The sequence below is a fragment of the Vipera berus genome (assembly GCF_964194415.1).
Source record: "Vipera berus genome assembly, chromosome: 1".
In the NCBI taxonomy this organism is placed as follows: Eukaryota; Metazoa; Chordata; class Lepidosauria; order Squamata; family Viperidae; genus Vipera; species Vipera berus.
The window spans coordinates 31,945,411-31,968,728 of record NC_138202.1 but is presented as its reverse complement, the minus strand read 5'-3'; the positions used below and the strand labels follow the sequence as shown (position 1 = coordinate 31,968,728).

At 39.0% G+C, this 23,318-nt stretch overlaps 1 protein-coding gene across 1 annotated transcript in view; it reads left to right on the top strand.

Moving 5' to 3' along the window:
* The window catches only part of AKT1 (AKT serine/threonine kinase 1), a 118,327-nt gene that overhangs the window by 23,216 nt on the left and 71,793 nt on the right, over positions 1-23,318 (top strand). Inside the window, exon 2 of the mRNA XM_081313090.1 lies at positions 11,217-11,364. Coding sequence (XP_081169216.1) covers positions 11,319-11,364 — 46 coding nt within the window. The 5' untranslated portion in view covers positions 11,217-11,318. The remainder of the gene's footprint in view (positions 1-11,216; positions 11,365-23,318) is intronic.

Below are 23,318 nucleotides of genomic sequence, written 5' to 3'. Positions count from 1 at the left end.
AGGGACTCGCAGGAGTCTTCTCCAGCACAGTAGTTCATAGGCCTCAATTCTTTGGTGCTCAGCCTTTCTTATGGTCCATATTTTGCAGCCATACATTGCAACTGGGAAAACCATAGCCTTGACTATACACACTTTTGTTGGCAGGGTGATGTCTCTGCTTTTTCGTATGCTATCTAGATTTGCCATAGCTTTCGTCCCCAGGAGCAAGTGTCTTTTAATTTCTCGGCTGCAATCTCCATCTGCAGTGATCTTGGAGCCCTGGAAAATAAAATCTGTCACTACCTCCATTTCTTCCCCATCTATTTGCCAGGAATTGAGAGGGCCAGATGCCATGATCTTGGGTTTTCTTAATGTTGAGTTTCAAGCCAAGTTTTGCGCTTTCCTTCTTCACCCACATCAAGAGGCTCTTTAGTTTCTCTTCACTTTCTGCCATTAGAGTGGTGTCATCTGCATATCTTAGGTTGTTGATATTTCTCCCGGCAATCTTAATTCCAACTTTTGATTCATCTAGCCCTGCCTTTCTCATGATGTCCTCTGCATATAGGTTAAATAAATTCACAGATTTTCTGGAGGAATATTTAAACTAAACAACTGGGACAGTGAGTTAATTGATACAGAACATCCCTGTCCCCAGCAATCTAAAAATTATAGGGCTATCAATGCATGTAACATAGATGTGTGTGTGGACAAGAATATCAACCTTGCTGTCAAGCAAAATCAAGCTTTTAATAGCAAGTGCCACACAAAGTGCACTAACCAAACAGGTGGTAAGAAAATAGGGGAACTCAGGCACCACACAGGTTATGTAGAAAGTAAAGTCAGTCATAAAGGACTCAAATGTCTATACACAGAGTATAAACAGTAAACAGGGTGAACTAGAAATTCAGGTTAATAAGGGCAGATATGATATTGTTGCCATTACGGAAACATGGTGGGATGAAACCCACAAATGGAACACACAGCTACAGGATTTAAATTATTTAAAAGAAACAGACCATAAAAGAGGAGGTGGAGTTGCTCTCTCTATAACAAATAACTACATCTCTACAGAAATAGAGCACAACAATGATGAAAACTGTCTTGAATGCATTTGGGTCAATATAAAAGAGGTAAAAATAACATTGCCATAGGTGTATATTATAGGCCACCCAACCAAACAGAGGAAATAGATGAACTTTTTATTAGTCAGCTAATTAAGGTATGTAGGAAGCATATCACAATAGTAATGGGGGACTTTAATTACCCTGACATCAACTTGGAGACAAGTGGAAGATCAAACATATTCCTAACAAACCTAGTAGACAACTTTGCCTCCCAAAAAGTAGAGAAGGGAACTAGGGGATTAGCCATATTGGATCTAATTCTCACTAACAGAGATGAAATGATAGAAGGTATTGAAGACACAGGAACCTTGGGGGGAAGTGATCATGCAGTATTGGAATTCAACATTATGGAAGCACAAGCAATAGAACACAGTCTGATTTCAATAAACTTAAAGAGGACTTGGGATGAGAATTCCATGGATGATAATCCTCAAGTGGAAAACAACTCAAAAAGCTTGGGAAAGTTTGAAAAGTGAGATAATAAAAGCCCAGTCTAGCACAATACCAACAAAGAAAAAAATAACAGCTCTCAAAAGAAACCAGCAGGGCTGCATAAAGAACTCTGATAAATTGAAAGATAAAAAGGACAAGTATAAAAAGTGGAAAGAGGGGCACCTAACTAAGGCAGAATATCAACAAATAGCCCAAGCCTGCAAAGATGTAGTGAGGAAAGCTAAGGCTCAAAATGAAGTAAGGTTTGCGACAAAAGTAAAAAATAACAAAAAAGCTGCTTTCAACATGTAAAAAACAAGAAAAAGTTAAGGAAATGATTGGTCCATTAGTGGGGGAAAGTGGCAAGAAGGTGACAAGCAACAGGAAGAAAGCAGAACTATTTAACTCGGTTTTTGCATCTGTCTTTATACAAAGGGAAAAAAACAGTCCAACCTATAAAAAACAAAATAGAAACACAAAATAAAAAACAAAATAGAAACACAAGTTAAGATAGACAAAAAAATGGTAAGTGAGCACCTGCTCAGCCTAGATGAGTTCAAATCACCAGGACCAGATGGATTACACCCCAAGGTTCTCAAGGAACTGGCAGATGTGATCTCAGAACCACTGAACTATATTTTTCAAAGATCCTGGAGAACTGGGGAACTACCAGAGGACTGGAAAAGAGCTGAAGTACCGTAGTTCCCATCTTCAAAAAAGGAAAAAAATGGATCCAGGAAATTACAGACCTATCAGCCTGACCTCAACACCTGGGAAGATTCTGGAAAAGATAATCAAACAACAAATCAGCGAACACCTTGTTGTTGTTAGCTGCGAAGTCGTGTCCGACCCATCGCGACCCTATGGACAACATTCCTCCAGGCCTTCCTGTCCTCTACCATCTTCTGGAGTCCATTTAAGCTCACGCCTACTGCTTCAGTGACTCCATCCAGCCACCTCATTCTCTGTCGTCCCCTTCTTCTATTGCCCTCGATCTTTCCCAGCATTAGGCTCTTCTCCAGTGAGTCCTTCCTTCTCATTAGGTGGCCAAAGTACTTGAGTTTTAGCTTCAGGATCTGGCCTTCTAAAGAGCAGTCAGGATTGATCTCCTCTAGGACTGACCGGTTTTATCGCCTTGCGGTCCAAAGGACTCGCAGGAGTCTTCTCCAGCACCATAGTTCAAAGGCCTCAATTCTTTGGCGCTCAGCCTTTCTTATGGTGCAACTTTCACTGCCATACATTGCAACTGGGAAGACCATAGCCTTGACTATACGCACTTTTGTTGACAGGGTGATGTCTCTGCTTTTTAGTGTGTTGTCTAGATTTGCCATGACTTTCCTCCCCAGGAGCAAGCGAACACCTAGATGTAAACAAAATCATTACTAAAAGCCAACATGGATTTGACAAAAACAGATCATGCCAGACAAATCTTATTGCATTCTTTGACCAAGTGACAAAATTAGTGGACCAGAGGAATGCTGTGGATATAATTTACTTGGACTTCAGTAAGGCATTTGATAAAGTAGATCACAACCTACTACTTGATAAGATAGAAAAATGTGGGTTAGATAGCATCACCACCAGATGGATTCGTAGCTGGCTGACAGGCCGTACTCAGCGTGTGGTCCTCAATGGAACTGCATCTACATGGAGGGAAGTGTGTAGTGGGGTGCCCCAGGGCTTTGTTCTGGGCCCAGTGCTCTTCAACATCTTCATCAATGATTTGGATGAGGGGATAGATGGGGAATTCATCAAATTTGCAGATGACACCAAGCTGGCAGGAATAGCCAACACTCCAGAAGACAGGCTTAAGATACAGGAAGATCTGGACAGACTTGAACACTGGGCGCTATCTAATAAAATGAAATTCAGTGGTGAAAAAAGTAAGGTTCTACATTTAGGCAAGAAAAACCAAATGTACAGGTATAGTATAGGTTGTACCTTGCTCAGTAGTAGTAACTGTGAGAGGGACTGTGTCAAAAAAACCAACACAGTGCTAGGCTACATTAACAGAGGGATAGAATCAAGATCATGTGAAGTATTAATACCACTGTATAATGTCTTGGTAAGGCCACGCTTGGAATACTGCATCCAGTTTAGGTCACCACAATGTAAAAAAGATGTCGAGACTCTAGAAAGAGTACAGAGAAGAGGGGGAGAAGATGATTAGGGGACTGGAGGCTAAAACATATAACGAACGGTTGCTGGAATTGGATATGTTTAGTTTAATGAAGAGAAGGATGAGGGTAGACATGATTGTAGTGTTCCAATATCTCAGGGGCTGCCAGAAAGAAGAGGGAGTCAAGCTATTCTCCAAAGCACCTGAAGGCAGGACAAGAAGCAATGGATGGAAACTAATCAAGGAGAGAAACAACCTAGAACTAAGGAGAAACTTCCTGACAGAACAATTAACCAGCGGAACAACCTGCCTCCAGAAGCAGTGAATGCTCCAACACTGGAAGTTTTTAAGAAGAGACTGGATAGCCATTTGTCTGAAATAGCATAGGGTTTCCTGCCTGAGCAGAGGGTTGGACTAGATGATCTCCAAGGTCCCTTCCATCATCATCATCATCATTATATTATTATTATTATTATTATTATTATTATTATTATTATTATTATTATTATTATTATTATTATTATTATTATTATTATTATTATTATTATACCACATGGAGCTCTGATTACTTAAAGTGGCAGTCGTATTTAAAAATTCAGAAAATCCAAATAGGCATGAATACTTTTTCACAGCACTATCTGGAGGCTTTTTAAAAAAAACTACATCTGTCCCCAATGTATCACTGAATACGTCTTGCAGGGTATGGATGGATGGATTCTACCAACTAAGACATTTACATCCCCAGTTTACAACACAAACACCTTGATCTAACAGGATTCTGATAATATGTATTTCCTCATCAGAATTATATTTTGGGAATGACTGACTTAAATATTACAGTGAATGCATAAATAAATATGTAAAGTAACTTCATTAAGTCAAAAATGCTGGTGAATGTTTATTGTACTTTTATCAATCTACAAGGTGGCGTATTTCTGGAACTGTATAAGCTTTCACAGAAGTTTCACATCTTTGTACTTTGATTTACTTTTACTGCTCTGTCACGTGGCCAGTAGCTAAGAAAACAAGATATGGTCACCTTGAATGACCCCTGTTCACCACAGTTCTGCGAATTATTTTCCAAATAAAGCCATTTGCATCCCATTTTATTTATTGGTTTATTTTTTATAATTTGTACCATCAGTCATCTAAGAAAACTGTTGTCTTTATTTTTAATATATGATGGCTGGGATGAAAACATCTAGTAATTTAGGCCATTTGGGAAACATGTTGTGTGCTTTCTGGAGCAAACCTAAGTTTTACATAGTTGCATATTAACAAACATGCTCCATTATAGCCTATTCAGAATAAATCATTGTTGATCGCTAAGTTATGTTGCTTCTATAACATTGTTGCTCTGACTCTGTTCCTTCCTGAATGTGAACTGTTTTGACCCCTGCATGTTATTTAATTTAGAGCAAAGGTATTCAGAACTTGTTTTCTCTCCTCTGTGGAGTTAAACTTTGTAGAATGGGGAAGATGAGTGATGCAATCCATTGCACATCTGTTCAGACCTAAATGCCACTGAGTTCCATAGCATCTTTGCAAACCTGCATATAATATTGGCTTTGCACTGTCATGTGAATTCTGATACTGACACTTGAACACAGAAATAGAAAATGAGACTTAACATTCATGGAATTTTTAATGTTGAAAAATCAATAAATCAAAAGTCATTTCTTAATTATTAGATTGTGAGAAGCTTGGGCAGATATGTCTGGTAAGTACAGGAAATTATTGACTTTGTACATGTAGCACATTGATCTTAGCTGTAGAAAAACAAAAAACAAAAAGTCCCACTAAATTTCTGGCATTGAACAGATAGTCCTCGTTAACAATAGTAATCGAGACTGGAATTTCCATCACTAAGTGAAGCAGTTGTAAATTATGATGTCATGTGACCATGTCACTTAGTGACAGCAGTCCTGGCAATCTCCGGTTACCTTTATTAAATGAACCATCATGAGTCGTTAAGTGAGGACCTTACATGACTGAGACTTCCAACTTCCTGCCGGCTTCCCCATTGGCTTTGCTTGTGGGAAGCCAGCAGAGAAGGTTGCAAATTGCTATCATGTGACCATGTTGGTTGGAAATCCAGGTTGGTTGCCAAGTTTTGTGACTGCGGGGGGCACTGTGATGACCGGAACCTCATGGACCAATCATAATTACCATTCATTCAGGACCACTTTTTAACTGAGGACCATCATAGTGCCTTTAGAGATGAAAGCTGGGACTGCTAAGAAGCTGCAGGTAGACCCCAAATTGCTTCTGGCTTATCAAGCGAATCCACCCTCCTTTTGATGTGGCTTTTTAGTGAATCACTTCTAGCCATAGATGAACTGGAGTTTAGATAGAGACCTTGGTGTCATTCCTTCCTCATCTTACTTAGTAGCAATTTGTATTGTTTTACTAGCTATTTATAGGTGATGTAATGGCTCAGTGGTTAAAGACACTGAGCTTGTCAGCTGGAAAGCTGACAGCCTGGGTTTGAGTGCCATGGAACCAGGGTGAGCTCCTGTTACTTGCCCCAGCTCCTGCCCACCTAGCAATTTGAAAGCATGCAAATGCAAGTAGATAAATAGGTACCACTTTGGTGGGAACTTAACAGCATTCTAAGTGCCTTTGGTGTATGGACATATTGGTCACAGGAGAAAGGAAATGTCTTTAGATAACTCTGGCTTCCTCGACTGAGGGAGAAGGGAGCATGAGCACTGCCCCCTAGAGTCAGACACAACTGGACAAAGGAAACCTTTACCTTTACTAGCTATTTACCAGGTTAATCAGGTTTCCAACAAGGCTTATTTGCAAGGTTGTTCTCTTAACATGATTCACCTCTCCCAAGTTTCTTGCATTGTACTTAATGTATACTACCCTTGTATAATAGGCCAGCCTTACTGATTGGAGATGTGAAGCTTAGATAGTGGGTGGGTGTTTATTTGGAGACAAGGTGAGCAACCATATTTTTGCATTATTTTGCATCTTGGAATTGTTGGAAAAGCAGTGTTAGGGCATTTAGTGGTACAGTTTGCATTTACAACTGGTTAATGTTCTCCTGCAATCCCATCACTATAATTTGTGACATTTTTTACTTGTTTTCTGAGAACAATTGCCCATTTGAAAGAATGAATTTGTTTAATTACCGTTTGATTTTCGTTAACAACTACATGATTCACTTTATGACTGTTGTAAAAGCAAGTCCAGTGATGTGGTGCATCCACTTATAACTGCAACGACTTAACAGCCAAAATTCTGAGCTCCATTGTGGTCATAAACTGAGCACAACCTATAAGGCCTGATACTGCAGTCATCAATTGAGAACTACTGTGTGAGTCAGTGCAAGGCAACTTTAGTATAAACACTTGAGTGGGAAAATGCTAAAACTAAGGATATGAAAGATGCTTCAGCTTCAGCTACAATGCTGTGCTTGAAAGTGAGGTTTTTCCCTCTTGATAATAAGAGTTTTGTTTCACTTCCTTGGTGAATTTGCATAGATTTACATTCAGTTTTGCTAACAAGCAGCAGATAAGACATTTCCTTAAAGGAAAAATAACTAGTGAGAAGTTCGTTGCTAAGGTGCTAAGTTTTTGTTTTGTTCTGAATGCTTTTCATAATAAATGCCAGGAAAAGATATGGCTTTCTCTGAACTGCTGCTTTTGAACTCAGTAGATAGCAGCTTTTTATTACAGTAGAACTGCCCATATTAATGTTTCTTTATTAACTATTACTTCCAAAAGAAAGAAGCTTTCTTGTTGAAATTTTCAGTATAGTGAGTTAGGAGTCAGCAGCTTTTTCCTAGGCTGGTTTCAACTTCATTATTGTACGAGTAGTTCTCACTTAAACACCATTCATTCAGTGACTGTTCAAAGTTAGGATGGCATTGAATGAATGGCACTAATGCCCAGTCCTTGAAATCATGCCCGTTGCAGTGCCCTGGTGGTCTTGTGCTCAAAATTTGGGCACTTGGCATCTTGCCCTCATTTATGATCCTAGGAGGTTCTTCATAACTTCTCCCACTGCCTATTTCCCCATATCTCTTGCCTTTGGGGCCGTTTCTGCATTCTCTCATCCTGTCACCCTGCACTCCATCAGCACAACTGCTCACAGCTGATTTTTGCCATCTTCTTCCTCCCACTATTGATGAAGCATGTCTGGCCTGGCCCTTCACAAGGCTTTCTTCCTGGCCTTCTCCAAGTCATCCAAGGCCTCAGGGAGAAAGTTTTACATGGCCAGCACCTGCCTTACAAAGGGCCAGTTGGGCACACTTGGTCAGCAGGATGGAAAAGATGGTGAATTTGGGGCAGTGGAGCACAGGATGTCTTCAATACCCTTTAGTCCCCACCCCTGGCCTGGCTGCCCTGACCCTACAGTGCAGTCAGCAGCCACTTTTGTCCCCTCCCACACCCAACAACAGCCACCTCCACTTGACAGTCCTTGTGCTGGACCAAAGCAGTCACTTATTTGGTCACTGGCCTGTTTGCGACCCTCCCCAACTTCCTGCCAGCTTCTCTGTTATCTTTGCTTGTTGGAAGCTGCTAAGAAGACATGAGGTGATCTTTGCTTAACAATGAGAGTGGAGACTGCTGAGATTGACACCACTAAGCAATGTGGTCATGTGATATCATAGTTTTCAACCACATTGCTTAGTGATGGACATTCTAGTCCCAATTACTGTCATTAATTGAGGATTTGTTGTAGTACCTGTTGTGATCGTAGAAGTTATAATCAATATATGATATTTTAAACTGAGTTGATGTTAGAGCTTTTATCAGTGGGTCTCACTAACTTACCAGTAGTCTTCGACTTGACGATTGTAATTGAGCTCAGGATTATGACTCTAAACTCATGGCATCCTGTAACCAGACCTGTTTTTTAAGACATTTTTGCTACAGTTAAGTGAATGCCATGGTCATTAAGTAAACGCCGTGGTCATTAAGTGAATCAATTTTCTCCAGTGGTCGATTTTTTTTTTGACAACTGGAACTAAGCATTGGAAACCAGCAAAAAGGGACTGTTTCCCAAATCACAGTCATGTGACTGTGAGGCACTGAAAATGTCCATAAAGGCGGGTCAATTGCTTAACATCCAAAATGTGATCATGTGACCATGGGGATGGGGATGTGGCTTCAAAAGAGGATCCTATGGACCTCTGGGGAGGTCTGTGTAATTTGGAATGATAAGTAACCAGTCTTCTCAGGGTGCCGCCGGTAAAAGATTGCCGGCGGGTAACACCCAGGGGGAGAGCCTTCTCAGTGGGTGCGCCTGCCCTCTGGAACAAGCTGCCCGTGGAGCTGAGGACTGCCCCCGACCTCCGTTCATTCCGCTGGGACCTGAAGACATCTTCGAGCTCTCTGACCCAGGCTGAGAATTTTAATTTTAATTTTAATTGGGGGCTTTTACTTTTTCAGGGACTGTTGTAATTTTTTAAATCGTTTTTAACTTTTGTATTTCTTGTATTAATTACCCTGTAAACCGCCCTGAGTCCTTCGGGAAAGGGCGGTATACAAATCTAATTAAATAAATAAAATAAATAAATATATTGAGGACTATCCATATATTAAGCATACTGCTTTTTCAGTTTTCCTCATCATTGCTCCAGGATGTTCTCTATTATCATCCTAAGATAAAATGCTTTCTGAGCAAGTAGTTTTCTTTATTTATGAAGCATTAGGTTGCAGCCATGCATCATTTTTGTTTTTTACCAATGTCTGCAGAGCCCGTAAGGTTGATAGCAAAGATTGATGGTGTGTTTTGAAATATGCCAACTTCTTATTTGATATCAAAACTTTCTCCTGGGACAAGAAGACTGGCAGGTGCACTTAGGTTCATGTTTATTGGTTCTGAAGGTTTTTATTTAATCATAGTCCTGTTGTATTTGAACTTAAGAACAAACTGTCACACCAAACCATAGTCTGAAATGGGTTTAAGGCTGAAACTTATTTTAAACCCAGTGTCTGATTTCCCATAACTCTGAAGACTTCCAGAATTTATTGTAAAACACTGAGCAGTAAAGAAGGAAGGACAGGGCTATATTTGTACACATAAGGCTTGTACATGTCTTAGCTTAATAACCTGAAACTGTAATTTGAACTGAATGCAGCCTACTTCATTTGGCGTTGTGAAGGCCTTGTTTTTAAATCTTCCCTCTGCTGTCTTATTATACTGTGATTGTCAGTTAATTATCCCCTGCCAACCTCAACCACCTAGATACAAAATGGGAAAATAAAACTCTTAACAAAACTGAGTTAGAGTTTTGAAAACAGTCCCAACCTTCCATAATACAGATAGTTCTCGACTTACAATCACAATTGTGACCTGAATCTTGGTCATTAAGCAAGACACCCATATGACTTTTTTGCTCAGCAACTACAATCCCAGCTCTCCCAGTTGTGACCATTAAGCAATCACTTGGGGGTGTCTCAGGGGTTACAGACTCACTGGTGTGCGGAAGCCTGTCATGGGACAGGAGACACAGGCCCTCTACGCTCCACCATGCCTGATCCACTTACGTTTGCCTTTTTCCGCATCTGATGAAAGAGTCTTTCTAGCCTTCAGTACAATCACATTCGTTAGATTTTTAGACATAAAAGAGCCTTCCTAGCCTTAGGAATGATTATTCTGAAGGCTAGAAGAGCGGCTTTTTCTCCAACCAGAAAACTGGCGGAGGCAATCATTCTCTTTACAAAACAGAGTCTGTTGCATGCGAAGTCTGTTATATCAAAGTCTGGTAAATTAAGTTTTCAGTATCCAAAGCAAGAAATGGGGAGTATGAGAGCAACAGCAACAAACATGTAAATTTCTCTTACCCAGATAAACAGATCCGGTTGGCTAGGTTCACACAATTATAAGCTATACACCATGATTTATAAACTATAGCGGCTGGGCTCCCATGTTGCATTGAACAGCCAGCAAAGAAACCTCTTGGACCAAGTTATGAATCTTATCTTTGTTTCATGTTTCACAGAATCACCAATATTTATTTGCAAGTTTTCAAAAATCTGTGTGAATTCAAGGGTGGAGCAAATATCTGCATCATACGGCTGGGCATCATACGGGCCCTGTTTTTATTTTGCAAAGTAAAACAAAATAATGCTAGGATGCATAGGTGACTTGGGTTATGATGTAGAAAGCTCTCAGACTTGGCAGTTTTCAGTGTGAGATAAGAGTCAACATCTAAAGTGCCAAAGGAGCTGAATAGTGAGTGATAACAAGTAAACTAAAATATAAAGACTGGTCTTCAGTTAAAAATGTAGCACTGAGGAAATCTGCATTTCAACAATTCTCCATAGTTCAGGATCTTATTGAGATTGATTTATTTCTCTTCAGTTGATGTAGCATCTTAACTATTGAAATCATTTCCATATTTGCTGACTCCATGAATATGTGGGATCCTGAAATATTCAGTGTCACACTGCCTTTGCTGCAAGTTTCATTTTCTTCCAGTTGTGTGTTTTGCTCTGTTTTGCGTGTGTTTCAAGCAAAGTTAATCATCATATATTTGTATTTTTACCTGCGTTTTTGTTTACACGAGATTGATGGTGTGCTATTTCTTCTCTTTTCGATAGGTGTAGCTGAAGAAAAGAAGTAGAGGAGGAGGAGTTGAATCCTTTTACCTGCAGCAAAGTGGTGGAACTTTTGGCAACCAACACAGCTGAAATTCTGCCATTATGAATGAAGTCGCAATAGTGAAGGAGGGATGGCTGCACAAAAGGGGTAAGCCAGTGCACATAGCATCTTCGGCATCCATCCCTTCATTCTTCTTATTCAGGGAAGACCAGGTACTGCCAAAACAGTTAAGAGGGTAGTTGCTACTACATGATTAAAACCTTTCCCCTTCCTACATGTAAAAAAAGAGTGAGATTCTGATCGTGCAGCCATAGCCGCCCTTTTGACTTTCCTGATTTTCCCCTTCCACCCCCATGGATCCCATACTACTTTTAATCCCTTTAAACCTACCTTTTTGTCACATTTTGTAAGCTGCCTTAAACAGCAGGTGATGGAGAAATAAAAAAGCAGTGAAAGCAGTGAGAGAAATTCAATTAAAAATCACTAAAATAAAAGTGCTTTTTTTAAAAAAAACAAAACAAAACAACAACCTTTATTACAGTCGTAGACCAGCATAAAAGTGCTTTGTTACATTTCAGTGGCCCAGTAAAATAGTAGAATACCAGTCTTCAGAAGTTGAAGTGAGATACTGCTGAGGTTGTTTAGATAAATGCTCCCCCAAATAAGAAATGGTAATCAAGTGGATAGAAAGGAATATTTGCCTCTTGTTACAGTTTCAAGAAAATTGTGTGTTGTTAGCACTACTGTAATAAACAGGTTACATCTATCAAAGCTGGCAGCCACAGATATATGAATGAGGCTTCCTGTTTTGTGCACGATTTTTTCTGTAGAAATTGGAGTGCTTATTTTTATGGGCTTCGAAAGCATAGCTCGGTGATTCTTTTTAATTCAGAGGATGCGTTTGAAGTTTTGAGAATATCATGCTCATTTTTGCAAATTGACAAGTCACAGTAACCACATTTAGCAGAAAGCAAGCTTGTGACATTGCTGTTTGCCATCCCTTTCGCCCTTCAGATGATTCTCGAGAACCCCAGAATTTTCTTTTCCTTTTCTTATCTTGAAAAAAAGTGGGTATACTTCCAAGCAATCCACTTACCCAGAAGAGACATAGTCGCCTACTAGGTTGCTGGCCCAGCTATCTGCAAGTGCCATAAAAGTGGAGAAGTAGGCTATTCTTCACCACTCTTACCACCACAAGATAACTCCTAACAAAGGTTCTCACTTGTGCTCGGTTGGCTTTGATCCTAGTTTTCCTCCAGCAATGTTCTGGGCATTACTTCTGCTGTCTCTTCTCCTGGAGCTATTCTGTAAACTAGGGCACTCTATGAGATCCAGAAACACAGAAAGGTCACATAGGGATTATCCAGTCTGAGTCCCTTGTCACATGCTTATTCCAAGTTGCAACCAAGACCTCAACTGGACTAGGCACCTCAGGAATAATTCCAAGCTTTCTCTGATACCTTAGTGCAGGAGTGGGGAACTATGGCCCTTTTATGACTTGTAAACTTCAACTTCCAGAATTCCCGAGTTAGCCATGTTCAGCTCAAGATTTCTGGGAGTTAAATTCCACAAGTCATAAAAGGGCCATAGTTCCCCACTCCTGCCTTGTTGGATTCATCAGTGATTTGGAATAGGCTGATTAAATAGAGCCTTCTCCTTTGCAGTGGGTGTTGACTACAGAGAGAATTCTGTAGAATTAGAGCCAAGAGGGAGTTATCTGTTCATGGCAAGGAAGTGATGTTAACTTCCCCCAACCCCGGATCACATTGCCACTGTTCCTATGTCCTTCTTTGTACATCAGGTCTCCTCCTTCCTCAAAATCTTCCTCAAAAAGATTCATTAAAGACAAGCTGTTGTGCTGCAAAAAAAACCCCATTCACCAGCAATGTAATTTTTATTCCTAAGAGAGCCTCTAGGTCGCATGCATACTCTAGAGATACTTTGAAAATAAAAACAGGTGACTGAAATAAATAAATAGGTACTTTGACAAGGTAGCATTCTCTCAGACATTGTTGGTATGGAATTTGGAAGTCTTTCTGTGCAACTCCTGTTGCAAGTAGCAGCTATGGCTGGGGTGGCAGCTTTGCACAGCTGCCCCATCTTGTTTGTAAAGCTCAGTGTTACATACAGGCCCAATTGCTGTTACTTATTTAATAACAAAGAGGTCAAGGGACAGGTGTTCATGTCAGGTTCTTCCTTGCTCTACAGCAGGGGTGTCAAACTGCCGGCCCGTGGGCCGGATGCGTCATGGCGAAACCACGCCCACCCCATTGCTGGCAATGGAAAAAAAGTCGTGATATGTCGCACCATGTCACATGACGTTGCGAGTTTGACACCCTTGCTCTACAGTCTCTCCAGCAGATGATCTCCCTGGCATTTAAGGCTTCACTTAAACCCTAAGGAGAAAGCTATTACAATAAAACACTTCTCATAGCCTTTTTGAGATTGGGAAGAATGAGCATCCTGGATGCTTCACAGTGATGAAAAAACACATAACTGAAAACGTAACAGCAGTAGCACCTTTCACCACCTCTGACAATAAAGTAACTCAAAAACATTACCAAGGAATATTTGAAAGCAATTCCTAAACACCCACAAAGGATGAAAAAAGCCAGAAATATCATTCACAGAGGATAAAAAAACACTTGAGAACTTGCAAAGCATATCTTTCTACAAGATTATGTAGGTCATAACTGAGAGTCAGTTAATCTTCAGGATTGAGAATGTATTTAAACCCAGATCTTGTCTTAATCCAGCATTCTCTATACTAAACTACGCTGTTTTTTCTCAGCTTGACTGCTGACCGCTTTGTTGTGCGGGAGGTTTTAACAATTACTGACTTATACCATAATTTAATTCGTGTATGAAGATACCAGGATTGTGCCCTTTGCTTTTATTTTTGTTTTGCATTTTTGGGAGGGTGTCTTTTTAATAGTGTCTTTCCGTTCACAATAGTGGCAGTTTAAAAATAAATGGAGAATGGAGAGGAAAAAAAAAGTGGCTTTGAAAGGTTTTAAGTAAACTAACCACAGGATGTTTCCAAAACCAGTGTCTGATACTGTGAGCTTGTGAAACATATTCAGGCTATAATTACAACAAGAGAAGCTTGCGAAAAGAAAATCTACAGTAAAAATACATGTATTTCTTAACATTTTCTCTTCCTTCATTTTTAAAAGGAAATGAAAACATATAACTTTTGGGGGGGGGGGTAAATTCCCCATGCTTCCTTGAATTTATTTTGATGCATTAAAAACATAAGGTGAATTCTAGCATATGAATGGATGCTATATCTGAATTTTAAGTTTGCCTTAGTGGTTCGCAGATTTCAGTTGGATAAGAGACCTTCTCACATGCTAGCAAATTAATGCTTATGATCATCCAATGCAGTTTAGAGCTTTACATGGAAAGGGAGAAACCAGATGTTGAAGTTGGCTTTAGAAAAGGAAGAACGTGAGACATTAAAGCTAATGCATGTTGGACTTGGAAGTTCAAATAATACCAAAAAGACACCAGCCAGAGCATAGAACAACTCAAAGAAGTAGTGCAAGATTGGAAGACGTAGAATCGCCAAGAGTTGGATATGACTGAATGGATAACATCATTATCGTCATCGTCCTTATTTGCTTCACAGAACAGCCTTTTAGGGTCAGTTATCAACAGGGCAGGAAGCAACATCAAGTAATACACCACCAATAATTGCTATTGGTAGAATAGGAATTATGTCCTTGGGAAAAATGCTCAGATGTCCATAGTTACTAAGATTAGAATTGTGCAAGAAATAGCTTTTCCGATAATACTTTGTGTAAGTGAAAGTTGGACTTTGAAGAGGCAGAAGCGAAAGAGTGTTAATACTATTGAACTTTGGTGTTAGAGAAGTCTCTTGAGAATATTACAGATAATGGAGAAAACAGACAAATGGATCATTGAACAAATCAACCCAGAGTTCTCATACAAAGATACAAAGTCTCAAATGATCATACTTCAGATAATTACTCAAAGATACAGCTTTCTGGAAAAGTCTGTAATGTTGGGCAAAATGGAAGGACAGAGAAGAGAACAACTAGCAGCAACGTGGATCAATGCGTGCCTCATTGGAAGACGTGGCCAATGAGATTGGCAACAGATCCTCCTGGAGAAAATCTTATCTGCATGGTTGTTAAGAATTGACACTGATTTAATGGCACATAATCAGACAAAAGGATCTTCATGTTATCTTCTGTGCAGCAGAAGCGGTTGCTTAAATTTAGCAAGAGTTATTCAGCTAGAGTTATGTACATATAAGGCACGGATGTCAAACTCGTGATGTCACGTGACATGTTGCAACGTATTACGACTTTTTTCCCTTTGCTGGCAATGGGGTGGGTGTGGTTTTGGCGTGACGCATCTGGCCCACGGGCTGGCAGTTTGACACCCCTGATATAAGGGAATAGAGGGTCGTAAAAAGGGAATTAAAGATGGTTTACAAGTAGCTCAAGTTCTAAAATACTTAAGTATTTCTAATATTATGTGCACAGTGTAATTGAGTAGCCTCTGGATATTTTGAAGCGCAACTGTTGCCGTCTTTGGCCACCAGCTGAGGTGGCTGAGGCATGTGGGATAATAGTGTAGGATAATAGTTAAAAAGTGTAGGATAATAGTGTAGGATAATAGTTAAAAAGACTAGGAAGACTCACATTCCCCATCCATCTTCAGCCATTGAAACTTTTTTGGGGCAAGCTAGTGACTCTTTCAGCCCAGTTACTTTATAGTTTCTTGTTATAGGATAAAATAGAGAGGTACCCATAAAACATACTTTGACAATCTGTTAGAAGAAGCAGGATATAAATCTGACAGATGCTTGGAGGATGCTACATTGTCTGTATTTGATGAAGGTCAGGTAAGTTAATATGAAGAGAAACAAATCTGGAAATCAAAATAATTATTCTGTACCTTGGTAAATCACCTTCCCAATACAGAATTGAAGAATTTCTAGGAACATCAAAAAAGGCTCTGATGCTTGTGCTGAAGTTTTTTTTTGGGGTGAAGGTGTTCCCCAGCAAGCTAAGATTTCATTAAAACAATGAGAAAGTTGTCTTTTTCACAAGGGTTCTTGCATAGAGCTTTCTTTCTCTTTGAAGTTCAATTTTGAAGTTTTGCATTAAGGAAGTAAATAGATTCTCGGTTTGTCTCCTAAGAGCCATTGATTTTAGGCCTTCAAATTAATTAATTAAGTTCAGTGCTTCTAATGATGCCTAGGCTTGACAATTGCCTGGTGTCCACTGCAGGGATGGAAATTTTCTACAAAGCTAGGAGCAATGGGTGGGTTGAACATCCAAATATATTGTAGAACTTTCTGTGTGCCAGTGTAAGAAGTTTCCACTGTGGCCTCCTCCTATATACCTTTTGCCTGCACTAAATGAAGAAATGAAATGAGACTCCTTCCTCTGTGTCTGTCTTGGTAGTTCCTGGCAATGCCATGAGTCAGTCGCTTAAAGGAAGTGCTACTTCCAGGATAGCAGATGTTTTGCTCGTGGAAAAACTAGTCATCTCTCTGACCTCAGGCCAACAGTTTGCAGATCTTATGAATGAACTGTTCAGTTTTCAATGGACTTTGAGTAGCCTTGTGACTCTTATTGCAATGACTTGGGATTGCAATAGCAGCAGCAGTTACAACTGACTTCCTCTGCTTCTTGTGTTTTATACGTAAGGCATGAAAGCACGTGGTGTAAGTTCTGTAGTACAAAGAAAGCAAGGGAGCAATGTTTTTGTGGCTGCTCAAAGTGAGAAAGTTTGGTACATGGTAGGAGAAGAAGCATTTTTCTACACCCCCCCCCCCCAAAAATAGCTCATGGTTTGATGATGGGGCTCAATGCATTTCAGCTTATACTTTGTATCTTAGAACATTTTTATGCAAGCCCCCCTCTTATTTCTTGGATTTTTATGGTACTTCTTGAGGTACTTGCCTCAAGAAGTACCATAAAAATCCAAGAAATATCTGATTTACTATTGGGTAAAGGAGAGTGACCAGTTCATTTGCCTTATTTTTTTTCCTTTTTAAAAAAATATATATTTCTATTAATACACTAAAGTGTAACAAATCCAAAATGAGAAATAAAGGGCAACCTAAAACATTGAAACAATATCAGCCCTCAGTGTGTTTTGTATATTTCTGTTCTTAGGTGGGAAGAGAAGTCATTCATCATGGTTACTGCAAAAGGCTAAATGTCCTATGCAGAGAAAACGTCTGGATATCCTTAATTCTGAGACTGCATTTTCAAATTTTGGGTGGTTTGGCAAAAACTAGATATAAACTGTTACAGCTCAAGCTAGTTTACCAGTTCTGAACAGGAATGATTTCTCCATGGTGGTGTGTACTTTTGTTTTGTCCAGTTAACTGTAGTATATACAGTAAGTGATTATTTCTAAGGTATTGACTGTCAAAGACCACATACAGTGTCCAAAACCATTTGCAGGAAATTCTGTGGTTCCTAGTTGACTTTTAACCCAATTTAATTGACATTTATAGACTTAACTGTGTTGGCTACAGGACTCTTTACTCCCATATAAATTTGCTGGTGTTTCTGCTTTATATGTTGTCTTTGCTTAAAGTATGCCAACATAGGCCTTCTTTGAAGTCGTACCATAATTGTGCAATTCAATCCTGGAAAAGTTTGTTTTGCTTCTTTTTTCACATTCCAGGTCAAAATTACCTTCATCCAGGACATTTTTTTAAAAGTTCTCTTTTCTGAGAACTGAGGGAAGCTGAAATTTTATTTTGTATTCTGTTAATATTTGTTGTACAGTTTTGCTTACATATGGCTTGCAAAACAAAAGGGCTTGCAAAAGGTGGGGTTCAAAATATACTGCTCAACAGATTTACCACAAATGTTAAGGGCAGAGTGCTATAACAATTAGGGAAGTTTTTGAATAGAGAAGTAAATACGGAAAGCATTTTAAAACATGAAAGTAGTTATAGGAGACTAAGAAAGCCAGTTTTATTGTTACTATATGCTGTTTATAAGAGAACGATGCAAGGAAATCCAGCTGTTACTCAGCTTGTGGCATATGCAGTGGAAGCTCAGATAAACTGAATAATCATCTAAAGTTCATTATGTACCCACACTGACTCACAAAAGGAATAACAAAGAACCCCTGAAGCTTGTGGTAGAGGCCAGCCATTTTTCCATTGGTCTGTGAGATAACATGAGTGTCTGTTGATTTGGTGTGAGGAAGACAATTGTAGTTTCTTCACCAAAAGAGTCTTAGTTTGGTTTAGTTTAGTCTTAGTTTTATTTCCTAAAAAGGAAACTTTTCTGTTTCCTTTTTAGCTTGGTATTGTCTCTTTTGAATGCTGTGTAATATGGTTTATTTCTATCAGTCTGTTGGTGGGTAATCTGTCTGAATGCAAAGCTTCCAGGAATTCCCTAGTGTTTTTGGAATTGTCTTGGTCTAGGGTGCTCACAGTTTCTCAGATGAAACTGTTAAGTCTGTCCATGTGTTTTCATTGTGTCTTCTGACTGCTGGTCGTTCACATTAGGGAATTCCTGGAAGCTTTACATTCAGACAAATTACCCACCAACATACAGACAGATGTATTCTACTGATTTTCTGCCAGTCTGTCCTACATAGCCACTGTTACGGTCCTTACATTGTATATTGTAGATGATTCCTGTTTTTTTCTTCTTGGGCTACTGGGTCTTTTGATTTACTTAAGATATTTTGGAAGGCTTCAGTTGGTTTGTGTGCCAGACTACCAGGCATCAAAATCATCTGAGAAATAACCAACAGACTATTACAACCACATGGCATCACCTTAGCATACAAACCAATTAAAATTCTCCAAAACTTTGTAAATAAACTAATAGATCCAGTAGGGCAGGGGTGTCAAACTCAATTTCATTGAGGGCCACATCAGCATTGCGGTTGCCCTCAGGGGGCCAGGTGGGTATGGCCAGGGTGGGCGTGGCCTACTGGGTGGGCATGGCTAGAGTGCATATAGCCTACTGGGTGAGCATGGCCAGCTATACATCGTTTGCATCAAGGGTGCCTATGGGGGCCTGGGCAGGAATGGGACAGATCTGAGGGTCTCTGGCAGGAGGAGGGTCTCTGCCTCTGGCCAAGGCAATGGGGGCCATTCCCTCACTGTTTCCAGGATGGCTTCGCGGGCCACATGAAACCACTTTGCGGGCCGGATCCGCCCCCCGGGCCTTGTGTTTGACATGTCTGCAGTAGGGAATTCCTGAAAAACTGACCAAAACACAGCCCCTCCAACAGCCAACATCCAGCTAAGCAGAGTTTAACATCTGCAAAACAATCAAGCAGAAAAAACAACAACCCTAATCAAGGAACTACCAAGGAGAAAAACCAGATCTCCATCAACACTGACAGGGCAAGCTACTTATATAAACAGGCAGCAAACCTCACACTTGCACTGATGATGATGCTTAATCGGTTAACAAAATGTCTGCAAGCACTCCACATTCAAGCCCAAGTTACGTATATTCTCTCCTTTAGATAATTAAAAACTATAAAAAGCTGGCTTTTCCCTTAAGCATTGGGATCATAGGGCAAGGTTGAGCTTGGGGATGATCGTATTGGGAGACTGTGATTGAAATGCCAGATTCTGGGGAGAGAGAGACTTAAGGTTTTGAGCCACCAGGAGTTGTGCTGTGTAAGGTGACCAGCTGTATAACTTTTTAAATAAATAAATACTGAAATAAAATCTGAGAATGTTCAGTCCTTGTCGAAAATAAATTTACAGTTCTAAATGAATTAAATCAGTCTAAATTTGGAGTTGTAAATGCACCTATTGTCTTTCTGTGTTTCCCCCCAGTATGGATTTAATGGCGTATGTTTTCTTACTATAATCTGTACAGAAATAAAAACCAGTAGAGTGTTTTGGAAACCAAAGAATAAATCTTGCTATGCACATTTCCTCCTGTGTTATAACAACAATATTTCTATAGTTTGAAGGATCTAGAATGGCACAGGAACTTCTTCATGTTAAAAAACTAGGTTTGGATAGCAGATCAGCTATCACTTCATATTCTGTCGCTTGGGACTCCACAATAGAAAAGTAGAAAATGAATATTATAAATATTTTCAAAAAGCAGTATTTTGTAGGCAGATGATAAAAAAGGGAAAACAGTCTCGTGCAGTTTTCCAAATCTGGACATCAGATTCATGAATTTTATCTTCTACACTAAGCTTATTGGGGAATTCTGGGAATTAAAGTACATAGAGCTGTAAGGTTCTCAAGAGCTGTAAGGCTAGACGGAATTAGTTAAAGATTATATGATAAAGTGGGCACAAAACATACAGGAACCAATTCCGTTGGATACTTGGGAGGTAATCTGGGTCAGAAATGTTAAATTTAATCAGGATCAAAATTTAAGAGAAAATTTTTATAAAATGTTTTATAGATGGCATTTGGATCCCCAAAAGTTGTCTAACATGTATCCTAACCTCCAGTCTAAATGCTGGAGATGTGGTAGTTTAGATGCTACTTATTTTCATATGTGGTGGACTTGTAGAAATATAAAAGCTTTTTGGATTAAAATTTGGTGGAAATATTAAGAGAAAGATAAAGTTTTCTCCACAATTGTTTTTATTGGGTATTTTTGTAGATTATGATACTAAAGAAATCAATTTGATGTTGAACTTGATAACAGCAGCACGGTTACTGGTGGGACAATATTGGAAGAAGGATAGTTTGCCTGCTATAGAAGAATGGGTACTTAAGGTATCGAATCTTGCAGAAATATCTAAGATTTCTGCTTATTTGAAGGATCACTCGCAAGAAAGATATATTTCAGTTTGGAGGAGATGGATAGATTATATTCAGAATAAATATGGGACTGAAAAGTTCCATTTAGCTTATGAGTAGATTTTAGATTGTTATTAATTCTAGTATTAGTATTGATTATATTTTTTTAAGTTATTATTATGTTTTTAATAATTTGAATGTATCTATGTTAAAGGGGAGTTAAAGCACATTATGAATTTGATTAATTTTATAATGGATAATCTTAGTTAGAATATGATTATTATATCTATAACCCTGTATTCAGCTCTGGAAAGGGGGGGGAAGGGGGGTGGTTTGGGGCGGGTGGGTTTTGGGGATATGTATTGTAAAAAAATTTTTTTGTAAAACTCTTTAATAAAAAAAAAGCTGTAAGGCTGGGGGAGACTATGCAAATAAAATGATTTTTTCAGTAGAAGACTTTTTTAATTGTATTCAAGTATAGAAAACACATCCAATTCCAGGATCTGCTCCCAAATCCCAAGTTGCATGCAGAAAATTGGTAGAGGCAAATTCCAGATTTTGAAGAAGCCAGGAATTACCCAAGATATTGTTTGGTCCGCTCTGCTTTAGATAGAGGAAGCATGCATGTGCATTCTGAATAATGCTACTGCTCCTAGTGTGCATAATGCTTTGCTCTTTGAATGGCTTTTTCACTTTAGACTGTGGCCTCAGTCATATTTCTGTGACTTGGTTAAATGTTTTGAATGGTTGTAAATAAGCCAAGAATGGTTTGTGATCATCCAGATTGAAATTTACATTGGTTTCTTTCTTTATTCCAAGGATAGCAATAAAGCACAAGTTTAGAGCAGACGCAGACAAGCACAGTGCAAGGAACAACAAGTAAAATTGGTCCTTCTCCCCATCTTCTAACTTAATAAAGAAAAATAAAACTAACATTTGGAGTAAAGAGAGGATGGTAAATTTACGAAGAAAAAAGCAAATCATGCAGCATAATGGCCTGTTGTGATGCTAAAAAATGCACTGTGCCAAAGTTATGGTAAGAATTTTGTAGGTTTCTAACTGCTGGAACAATTCCTTCCTCTGTTACAGTTTTTTCCAGTATTAAAACACAGTAGAATAGAATAGCATATTTTCTTTTTTTTTTAATATAAAAAAGCAAATGACAATGCAAACATTCATTGCTAAAATGAAGCTGGCCATTCATACAGTGTTGCTAATTTGAACATAAACATGCTGCTAATGGTTTTGGTCTTGTACTATAATTTTTATGGCTTTCCTGCATCATTCAAGAAAAGAGCTTATTATTTTTCTTGGAGCAGCAGTGTTAGCCTGATCTTATGAATGCTGGATGTTAAACTGAAGGCAAAAGATTTAATAAACTCTCAACTGTATTCCGTCTGAGTATTTTTGCAAAAGTGGAGAATGCATTAAAATTGTTTCCAGTGGCAACTGCCTCTTTTGACAAGTACAGATAGTCCTCGACTTAATAAGAGTTCATTTAGTGACCATTCAAACACTGAAAAAGTAACTTATGACCATTTTTCACTTATGACCGTTGCAGCATCCTCATGATCACATGATCAAAATTCAGACACTTGGCAACTGACTCATATTTATGACCGTTGCAGTGTCTCAAGAGTCATATGATCACCTTTTGAAACCTTCTGACAAAGTCAGTGGGGAAGCCAGATTCATGTAACAACCTTGTTACTAACTTAATAACTGCAGTGATTCACTTAAGAACTGTAACACGAAAGGTCATAAAACAGGGCAAAACTCACTTAACAAATGTCTCTCATAGCAACAGAAATTTGGGGCTCAAAAACTACCTGTATAAACAGCCATAGAGTAAACTTTATCTGTCTAGTTTTAGTAATAAAATTTAGTAGTTAACATCTTATCATTGACCTATTTGGCTCTAAAGTTGGCTTTCAGTATTTTTAAATACTTTATATATATTGACATCATAAATAAATATTTCAGTCTAGCATCTAGATTTTTATTTTATATTTTCAAAACCAATTAAGGAGAAGGAGTTGCCCCCAAAAGAAGCCACCTTTAAATGGTCTTATCCTGTATCGCTCTTAAGGGACTCCTTCCTGCTTCTCACTTTCCTTTATACACCTATATTGTACATGACAATCCTTTTAGATGCACTTCATCTTATTCTGAAGCCTAGTAACTTATTTTCAGGCATGCTTGTAGTCCTGTTTTGTTTTCATCCCAGAATGCTTGGTTAGTTAGCCCTCTCATTCTTGTGGACGCCACAGAAGTTATCTGTTTATGTGTTGGTCAGGGGCTCTTTCCTCTGGGATTTGATTACTGAGGCAAAAATTTCCATTTCTGGATTCCAGTT